We start from the raw sequence: 10,710 nt of genomic DNA, 5'->3' as shown, positions 1-10,710 counted from the left end.
ATTTTGCATCCTCGTGTGCCATTTGCTTTTTGGCGTAGTAAGCGGGTCGGATCAACCCCTGCCTTCTTACTCGCTGTGTTTTCTTTTATTTGTGAATAAACATCCTGCTTGGGTAGTACGTCTTTGCCGCCTGCTTTGGAGTCCCAAACATTCCACTATGTTCCGACGAGTCAGGTGCCGTCACTCTCGCTCGGAACGTGACAGCTACGGATGACTCGGCTACAGGATGTTCTTTTCTCTTAAAATATCTATCCAATGACACTTGCTCTCACTCCCACAGCCACATCACTAGATTTCACAGCCTCCTTATTCTTTAATATCGTACTGATCGTAGATTTCGCCATGCTGTATTCCCTAGCCAGATCAGACACTCGCACACCTCCTTCATATTTTGCGATTATTTCTTTCTTAAATGCAATAGTTGTACGCACTACTTTTCTTTTGTCACTTTAAGCAGCACTTACTTTCTTTGGAGGCATGATTAGGGGCTAAAACTCTTCGTACACCTACATATTAAACGCTAGAGCAAAACGCAGCACATCTGCAAGCGACAACAGTTGGTCACGGAGAGAGCACCCCACCCTCGCGTACGCACTCACGCATCGTATTGGCGTTCGAACACCGATTGGTGTTTGAACGCCGAAGCAGGAATATCTCGAATATTTTGTTCGAACTCTGATTTGTACGAACTTTGAGGCGTTCGAGAACCGAGGTACCACTGTATTGAGAAAATGTTAAACACCAAAATTCAGTGCAGGGGTGTTTGAAATGTTTCTTGTCAAGGAAATATAGTTTCCTACAATGCACACAGTGATTTAAAAAACTTGATTACTGTACACAAAAAAAGAAACGAATTGTTCACTTGTTATATTGTTGAGTTTTTAATGTTTAATAAAACTTTGTTTAGGATTTCAGGAATTAACCTGCAGAAAAAAACATGAGTCTAAATTAGTTGCTCTTCAAAAGAGTCACTGATTATCCAAAAAGCTTTCAAATGAAAGTTTTATTTGAGCCTTGTTTTGAGTCATATTTTAATCATTACAGCTCAATGCACTTTTTAATTGAATGTTTTTTTTACTAATCAGTGCACAATTGACAGCATGTTGATGTATTGTGAAAACCACATTATTCTGATTTTGGAGACTTGACTTTGAGTGAACTCAACAGTTTCAAAGTCTGTTTGCCAATTTTGAGTGTCATTAAAAAAATGTTATTTTATAATCACACACATGTTGAGTTAATGAAATCATAAACTGGGAGATTTTCCTACTCACGACTGTGGTGCGTGTTAAAATAATGAGTGTTGCAAATGTGTCAATTAGAAATAAATAAAACACACGAATGCTTTCATTGTTTATGTATACATTCGATTAGTATAAAATGTATTTTGTTTTTTACATTTTCTTTTGTTTCACCTTACAAATGAACTTTATTGTGTCAATAGTTGCTTTATAAAGTGAGTATTGTGAGTATTGTAGTCAAAATCGGGAGTCTCCCAACCAAATCGTGAGACTTAGGAATCATTTGAATCAATCATTGGCACTTCCTTCGCCTAAGCAGTCTTTTCGTGATTTCCAAGAGGAGGCGCTGTGCACCAACATAGAAAATGTTCTGCAGCACAACAGAAAAGCAGAGATTCATTATCAAGTGTACCTGTACTGTACTGTTCTGTCGTGGTGAAATAAAATGAAGGATTATTGTGACAATGGCGTTCATGGATGAGACTATTAGCATTAATACTTAAGCAGCCCATGCAAGAGTTTTCAATATGTTCAGCAACCAGCAGGTGCAGCCTGACAAGATTTTCATGAGCACACAAGCAGGAGGAACAACACAAACAGTGATATCGCCTCCCGGGACTAAATCTGCCTTGGGAACAAAAACAAAGTACGGGATAAACAAACGAACTGGCTAAATATTCAAATACTGCCACAGTCATATCGTGCAGTGTGCCCTGAGTAAACCAGACCAAATGCACATCATATCCTGTTGAGGTTTGCCAAAGCATGCACTTGCAAACAATGTTAGCAAAGGATTCTAGAACACGTTTTGAGCTAAGAGACTTCCACGGGAAGGTGCCCCAATTTCCTCCATAACGACTACACCTTATTTTAATCTGAAACTATATATACCCGACTCTCACCGGCCTTTGTGATGAGTACACTTGCATAATCCCACTTGTTTCCATTTCCTCCTCTTTAATATAATGTGAATTTGAATAACCTTTTGTCCATTTAAATCTGGCAACCAAAATGTTTTTTACTCCTGTAATGAGTATGACTTGACTCCTTTGTGACATTCAAAAGGGGTTGTGGCAACTCTGATCAACTCTGATGTTTGCTTATATTAGAGCATGACAGATAACATTTCACTAATTATGTGACCGAATGAAACGCATTGTTCGCCATTGTGTGCTTTCATAATTTCCACATGCTCTGCACGGGTGGAGATCCAGTCGAATGAAACATCGAGTGATGGCACATGGTGAAATTACATAACGTGTCTCATTCAAAGCGGTAGTGACGCAGTAAACTGTTGCTACCACTCGGTGGCGTTGAGGGCACGATCACTTCCAGTTTAACTGCTTATCGGGCTCCCTCTCAGTTCGGATTTGAATCAATTTCTTTGAATGTGACACAAAAACAATAAGCGTTTTCACCAAGCTTTCAGGCCAAGGGTGCACAAAACATTTATATTCACAAGGGGTCGGCTTTGAATGAGACAAGACTTTGCCTGGTGAAGTCGGAACACACGTTGCTCCCACGCGGAGAATCAGTGGGCGGTACCATAGAAAGCTAAATTTGCCGTTCGACCAATTAGCGGCAAGGAAAAGCCGCCAATCACAGTGACGCCGTCGTGTACGACGCTTCCGACCAATCAGACGCTCTAAAGCCAGTTGTATCCGTATAAAAATGGCCAGAACCCAAGCTTTAGTACCGGAGAATGGTGGAAACACTAACCCCCCTTCGCAAGACGAAACACTGGACCTGCAAGTCCCTTCGTTTTTATTTACATTTTCTCGTTTCTTCAGGTAAACTATTTTAAACTACCAGATCGATTTATGCCATTTATTCTACCGGGTTTGTCTTATTTTGTTATTGAAGGGTATTTCAAAGCTTTTCTCATTTATAAATGTATACACTAAAATGTATTCGCAGGATTTAGTCCTTGTCGTGTTTGTGAATAACTCCGTGTGAATGTGGTCACCTGGCGGAAACTGCTTGCTGTTGATGATGCAATATTTCTTGGTTCAAGGTGTCGCCATGGCTACAACGTACTCACGGTGTTCGGTGCTCTGCTCTTGACTTTTCGTCGTATTGCTTTGCTTTCCTCGTGTCACCATTTCGACACCAGCCTCCATTTAAAGACAAATGACGCGTCAAGTTATATATTTCTCGTAGATTACTGGATTTTCCTGTCGTATCTCGCCGATTGAGTGCTAAGAATTAACACGGACGCGACGAGTTTTTACCATTTAGTACTTTTAAGCAGCCGATGTCTTGTTTTTCTGGAAAAGTGAACAATGGTGGCCCTTTCGGTGTGTTTTTTTTGGCCCCCTAGCGTCACTTGGTCACGATGCGCTCTCATACCTGCTCCATTTTCTCTTCCTTGTGTTTCAAACTCGTCTTTTTGTCTCGGAACTAGGCCTGTTATAGTAGGAAATTAAAAGCAAGATGGCCACGTCGTCCAGCTCCAGCTTGAGCAAAGTCATCAAGCAGCAATACATGGAGCTGCCTCAGGGGGATAAAGTCCAGGCTATGTACATCTGGGTCGACGGGACCGGAGAGGGGCTGAGGTGTAAAACCAGGACTTTGGATTTTGAGCCTAAAAGTGTTGAAGGTAAGACGCTTTTTCAACTTGCCTTGTGACCTCAAACTGATCTGAAACATCTTATGAATGATTGCAAGTTTCTGGTAAATTTCCATGACAGAACTGGAGGAATGAATGAGAATCAGGAAGCCTTTAATAGTCCCACAATGTGGAAATTTGGAAAGGGGCCCCTAAGAGCCACATACACAACTGCACAGTTAAAAAAAAAAGCACAATCTAATAAGATTCGTTTGAAAGTCAAATTTTTAAAAAGGACCTATATTCTAATGAACAGTCACACTTTTTAAACTGGAGATCAACAATGTGGCTGTTAACTATTACCTTTTCCCCAACTTTTTAAAAAGTTAACAAGTGAACTATTTTACTGTCCCCCTTTTCCCAAAAAGTCTCACTCAGCAACACTCAAAGAATGAAGACTTTCCCTTCTAAGCTCTTCAAGCCAACTCTCTATGCGTCTTTGCAAAACCAGTCCAATGAATAAGTTCTTCATATTAAATGGCAAAAGTCATTGAAATCTGATTGTTAGGCCAGGATGATGCAAACGTATATTTACCCAAGCATATTTTAATTACTTGCTTGGGGCCAACCTTCAATTTAGTATATTAATACGTTTACTACTATTGCTCCTGTTCGTTCACATTAAAAGTTTCAGAAAATTTTGCAACTTAACTCTTAACTCATTTTTAAAAACCGTGATGGACCCCACACCTGACAAGGTAACGATGACAGTGTGTGTACTCACTGCTCTTACAGTCTGTGATGTACTCAAGATTTACGTAAAAACTGCTGTGTTTGAAAGCATTCACTCATTTGCTACTCCTTAATCATGTTCCAATAATTTTTTTTAATACAGTGGACTGTGGTCTGACAGTCCACTCATCACAACTTCGGGATGCCATTGCTGTCACAAAATGATAATGTTGTGCATCAACGACAGCTGGTGGACCTTCTGTAATAAATACATTGTGACATTGTATCGCTGGGTATATACTAGATGAGTGGATGTTACAACAAAGCACTCTACTTTTTTCCTTTTATGCTTTGATGTACAGTGATACATCAGCTTTCAAACTTAATTGGTTGCACTCAGAAAAAGGGTGTGTGGAAAAGTAGTCCAACAGCCACGGTGGCGCTGTTCGGCCGTGTGGTTTGGTGTTCTTCCGCCGGAAACTAGTCCGCCGGCCATTGTGGCGCTCCGTGTTTTTCCCGAAAACTAGTTCGTATGCCAAGATAATATTCTCGTGAATTTAATGTTCGTAAGCCGAAAAGTTCATTGGGTAAAGCATTCGTAGGCTGAGGTATCTTTCCTTCTCTGAATGTGTGCAATACATCTTGGATTTAGCGTTTTCTCATTAGCACAAATGCATTATAGGGGACAGCCAGCACTCTGTGCACATTGGGACAGTACTGCGAAATCAAACTTTGTATTTACTGTACGACATTCAATTACAAAATGTAGGAAAGACAAAAACAATTACTCTTGACGCCACTGGATGATGCCCCTTTAATGACGTCCTGTATAAAAGGGATACAAAATGGAACCAATTTGTCTCAAAGAATTTTTGCCTCCGCCCCTTCAGAACTTCCCGAATGGAACTTTGATGGGTCCAGCACGTACCAGGCCGAAGGCTCCAACAGCGACATGTATCTCATCCCTTCTGCCATGTTCCGTGACCCCTTCCGCAAAGACCCAAACAAGCTGGTACTCTGTGAGGTGTTCAAGTACAACCGCATGCCTGCAGGTGAATCCACTAAGCAAAGTAGCACAATATCCTGGTAATCGTGTTAGTTATCTCCATATCAGCTGACTGACCTTTGAGTGAACTCTTTAAACAGATGGTCACGTCTCTGTCTGCACGAGTATGCTCATTAAGTAGGCACATGCTTGGAGAAATGCAATAAGTGCACCCAATTTGAAGCTAATTTAGGTTTAGAAAGAGCACAATGTCGATTAATCTAGTTAACTGAAATTGGTCTCACATGAGGTGTGTTTGAAGCACTCGCTTTGGTAAAAGAGGGGTTTTCCATCTTATCTGCAGAAACCAACCTTCGAGTTAGGTGCAACAAGGTCATGAAGATGGTAGAAGATCAAGTTCCCTGGTTTGGCATGGAGCAGGAGTACACCATCCTCGGCACAGACGGGCACCCCTTTGGCTGGCCATCCAATGGATTTCCCGGACCTCAAGGTGAGAAAAAAAACCCACAAATGCTGTGGATAGTTTTGGGAAATGAAGCTTCAAATTTGTTTGACGAATCACTGCTATTTTTTGACTAATTAAAATGGAACTGTTGGTTTACATATAGGGGTTTAAGAAATGGCATGTCAGTGTTCTTTCCTCACAATTTTAAGCAGAGACTGCCATCTAGACGAGTCAAAAATACAACAGCTGGTTCATGAAGCAAAGTTGATGCTTCATTTTCTCACGAGTAAAATGCCACCGATTGCATTTGAATCGGACTCCAACGGCTGATTTCTTCCCAGGTCCATACTACTGTGGTGTGGGAGCGGACAAAGCATACGGAAGAGACATAGTGGAGGCCCATTATAGAGCTTGCCTCTATGCCGGTGTTCAAATATGTGGCACGAATGCAGAAGTGATGCCTGCCCAGGTAAGAATACAGTAGACCAGAGATGACCAACTTAAATGCTTCCGTGGGGACCACGGAGGACCACGTACTTTCAAAGTAGATGTATAAGGAAAATTCTATATTTAAATACTGACGATATGTGCATACGTGGCCCGTTGCATGTCCTGTATAAAAGATCCACTATCCCAACAACACGATTTGAAGCAAAATAACATCCGCCATCTAGCTTTTTTTCCCTCCGTTTTCTATTCTATGTCATTTGGATGATCATCAAAATTAATTTGAATATTGTGGAAAACTATTTTATCATATAGATTTTTTTACAAATGGTGAAATGCATGATTGTTTTCCCCCCGTCTATTTCAAGCTTACTGCTAACAAACATTAAATTCACCATCTTATAAACCGTTAAAATATTTTAGCATAAAAATAGGTAAGAATAGGATTTCTTAACCCCATTTGTTTTGGAAATCTCTATCATGTCCATTTTCTATATTTCATATTTGAACTTTTATGACAATCGAGCATATTGGAATGCAGCTAACATTGCATATGACAATTCAGAATCTCCTGAAATGACACTGAACATGTTGAGGGAAAGAATGTTGCATCTCACGTTTCATTGGTGACCGGTGTTTGTGTGTCTAGTGGGAGTTTCAGGTCGGCCCGTGCGAAGGGATCGACATGGGTGACCATCTGTGGGTGGCGCGCTTTATCCTGCACCACGTTTGCGAAGACTTTGGTGTGATCGCCTCATTTGACCCCAAGCCGATCCCTGGCAACTGGAACGGCGCCGGCTGCCACACAAACTTCAGCACAAAGGAAATGAGAGAGGACGGTGGACTGAAGTGCGTATTCTTGAGATCTCATTTGGGATCAAGATTCAGAAAAATAAGAAATCTTTATCTTTTGCTAAGCAAATATACTATGAAATTCTCCTACTAAAAGATAATAAAATCACGTGTTTAGTCTCCATAGGAATGGAACTGTGGTGAACTAAGGATCTGCCCAAAATGTCATTTTATTATATTGTAGTCTTCTAAAATCAGGGCACAATGCATCAAAATTACTTTTTATTAGATGCCAGGCCCAAATCAGAAAAGGGGCGAAAAGTTAATCCATTGTTGCAGCACATAACTCATTTTTGTATGTTTTCTCAATGTATAAATCATCTGAAATGTGGTGCTCCGCATGGCTCAGTTCGAGGTCTTGTTTCTTAGCGTTGGGTCATTGAGAACAAAGCTGAAGATAAGCTTGACATGAAAGAAACAAGGCCATAAGGAGCACAGACTAACTCAACAGATAACAAAATGAGTTCTCTGACACTGGCTGATTAAGTCGGTATTACATAGTGATGCAGCTTTTTGGTTGTGTGCCGACACTTGTGGACCGTCAGGGCTGATTCCTGTTGGCACAACGTGAATGGAATTCTACTTTAAATAGATGATCATTAATAAAAGCTTTTTTTTGCATGGGAGTTTAAATGCAGATGAATGCTTATATTTTCCGTTTTTCCCCCCTCAAGTTGCATGTTGGTGACAACAAAAGATTCCCAGCATGCATGTGGATTATTGCTAATGTACTATAAATAATGACCTGACATATTTAGTAAGTGTAAAAAAAAAATCTTGCCAAGATAGATATTTTTAAATCACATGAAAAGTATGCTGCTAATTTGAGCGTGCATTCTTATGACACTGCATGAAATAGCGATTGCATGTCGTTCGTAACCTCAAAGCATCCAGTTCAAATCATGACATCAAGTACTTCCCAAACTATTATCTCCCGGTGGTCATCAGCTGTGCTTAAGTTTGAAATTTGAACAGTTAGGCTGGCCATTCTAAATCAAGTGTGGTCAATTTTCAACATTTCATGCAGTCCTGAATGCATCCTCAAAGGTCTGTCCCGTCTCTTTCCAGAGCCATTGAAGACTCAATTGAGAGGCTGGGCAGAAGGCACCGCTACCACATCCGTGCCTATGACCCCAAAGGGGGGCTGGACAACGCCCGCCGCCTCACCGGCCACCACGAGACCTCCAACATCAACGAATTCTCGGCAGGCGTGGCCAACCGCGGCGCCAGCATTCGCATTCCACGCAACGTCGGCCAGGAGAAGAAAGGTTACTTCGAGGACCGCCGCCCGTCGGCCAACTGTGACCCGTACGGCGTCACGGAGGCGCTCATCCGCACCTGTTTGCTGGGCGAGGAAGGCGACGAACCCGCGGATTACTGAATCCACAAATCGTGGATTGACTCCCACTGCCGACCGTCACCCCATCTTCTTCCTAAATTCATCTTTCCTTTTAACTTGTTTGCTATTTTCCCTCCCCTGTTTGAGATGGTTTAACCTGCATTGATAAGGCTTGAAGTTGACTGGTCAACTTACAGTTAATTCCTAACTTTGCTTGTCCCAGCTCTGGTCATGGCAGGGTACCTTCCCTTCATCGTGAGAAGGGATTCGCTTTTGCAACAGTTTTTTTTTTTTTTTTTTTTTTCCAGCCATGTCAGTGTCCTTCCCCACTCCTTTCTCCCTCTCCGCTAAACAAACGAAAGCATATGAACACTGGAGCGTAGGGCTGCTAAGGCTGGACAAATGTACGGCGTAATAAAACTTTAGTTCATGTCCTGCTAATTTACTTTGTTGCTGACCTTCCTTTACCAACTTCCCACAGTACTAACTCTTTGATTTTTATGATAAAGTGTATTTCTAAATGGCAATGTCTGTCTTTAGATTTCTGACACACTGGGTATCCTGTGTTGGTACACTTTGTAGATGTTTGTGCCGAGATGGTGTATGACGTTCAAATGTGGTGGATCTGTCCATACTGCCATTTGTAGATTTTCCTCAAGGAGTTTTATCCTTTTGTTAATGCGCCCAATTTGGTAAATCTTGTTAAGTTTACTGAACCTGGGTTTTTTTTCTTGATACATTTAAAACTTATTTTTTATCACAACCTTGCTGTCTTGGCTTGTTTATTTGTGTGGGTGGGAATATTTGACGGCTCAGTAATAAAGCCCAGCTAGGAAGTGTATCAATGTGTTGCTGTTAGTCTCACCCCTTCCTAGTAACAAACGAAAGGAAGTTTGCAAATCGAAAGGGGGATACGAAAGAACGTTATTTTAAACTATAAAGCAAAACCTTTCCATGGGTTGACTAATTTCCTTAATGCGGCAATGATGACCAACCCAAACGATACACTGAAAGAATACAAGTGAATATAGCTTTCCAAACACACGAGTACCAAATACAAATTGATTAAAACCTCATTTACTGACCTTAAAACGTATAGTGATTTTATGTGAGCTCGAGTGTCTAGACTTGGCGCCTAACTGCATTTATGAGGCATGTATTTATGCGCGCGTGGGCTCACTTTTGCGTCACACATTCGTGCAAGACCGCTGACTCAAAGATCGGCATAAGATCAGCCAACACGTGACACAGGATAAGCCGAAAGCAAACACTGTTGTTGGGTTGTCATCGGGAGTGTTAAGTCAATAAAGGAATTCCTAGTATGTCGTTGGGTGCATGCTCTTAAAACAGCTGTTAAACTAGGGGTTTGAATAACTCCTCCGGTTTGGTTTTTAGACATTTCTACTTCATACATCATTTTTATTGGCAAAGTATGTGGAACACACAAGGCATTTGTCTCCCATAGAACACGCTGCACTTATATAAAAAAAGACATGAAAAATAAGTATGGAAGACACCAATAAAGGCTAATCTAATATCGTATTCCTTAATGTAAATGGGAGCTCTCAGGAACAACCGTGAGACAACGTGCTAAATATCAAGCAGAGGCTGGTTCAAGTGAGTACAGAGCTGGAGCTACAATGATTATAACGGGATGATGTTCCACAGGGTTGTGCAAAATTGCAGAGCCACTATACTGGGTTACTGTTTAGATGGTTAATGGCGAGGGGGAAGAAGTTGTTTAAATGTCTGCTGGTTTTGGTGCGGATGGACCGGTAGTGCCTGCCTACCTAGCTGCAAAAGGTGGTGGGCAGGGTACCCAGGGTCGGATCTAAGACATACATGGACAAAAGCATTATACATTACAAAGATATTGCAATAAAATATCTGATCGAGACCACAGAGAGAACGACAATGTTTTGGTACAGTAGAGATTGCGTGTGTGTGATGGCTTAATTGCGTCTGCAGTCTGGGAAGATTCGGATATACTGCCACTCTTCCCCTTGTTCTATCCTTGTTCGTATCAAACAAGACCAACTTGTATTTTGCGACCGCCGTAGTCTGAAACGCAAACACGCGTCAGCATCTCTATATTCAGTC

At 41.4% G+C, this 10,710-nt stretch overlaps 1 protein-coding gene across 1 annotated transcript; it reads left to right on the top strand.

The window, feature by feature from the left end:
* Positions 1-2,897: 2,897 nt before the first annotated feature.
* glula (glutamate-ammonia ligase (glutamine synthase) a) lies at positions 2,898-9,373 on the top strand. Its single transcript, XM_089008232.1, has 7 exons — positions 2,898-3,031; positions 3,646-3,840; positions 5,412-5,573; positions 5,871-6,017; positions 6,314-6,441; positions 7,069-7,268; positions 8,340-9,373. The coding sequence occupies exons 2-7, from the start codon at positions 3,675-3,677 to the stop codon at positions 8,650-8,652; spliced, it is 1,116 nt and encodes a 371-aa protein (XP_088864358.1). The 5' UTR covers positions 2,898-3,031; positions 3,646-3,674; the 3' UTR covers positions 8,653-9,373.
* The last annotated feature ends 1,337 nt before the right edge of the window (positions 9,374-10,710 follow it).

Source organism: Hippocampus bargibanti, linkage group LG11 (assembly GCF_051943395.1).
Source record: "Hippocampus bargibanti isolate YZ-2025 linkage group LG11, ASM5194339v1, whole genome shotgun sequence".
NCBI lineage: Eukaryota > Metazoa > Chordata > Actinopteri > Syngnathiformes > Syngnathidae > Hippocampus > Hippocampus bargibanti.
This window is presented reverse-complemented; position numbering and strand designations above follow the sequence as displayed.

Excerpts from the sequence above, each read along its gene's own strand:
- glula (XM_089008232.1), top strand. The coding sequence starts at position 3,675 with ATGGCCACGTCGTCCAGCTCCAGCTTGAGCAAAGTCATCAAGCAGCAA. Across the intron at positions 3,841-5,411 it reads TGAGCCTAAAAGTGTTGAAG|AACTTCCCGAATGGAACTTT; the intron begins GTAAGACGCTTT and ends CCGCCCCTTCAG. Across the intron at positions 6,442-7,068 it reads CAGAAGTGATGCCTGCCCAG|TGGGAGTTTCAGGTCGGCCC; the intron begins GTAAGAATACAG and ends TTGTGTGTCTAG.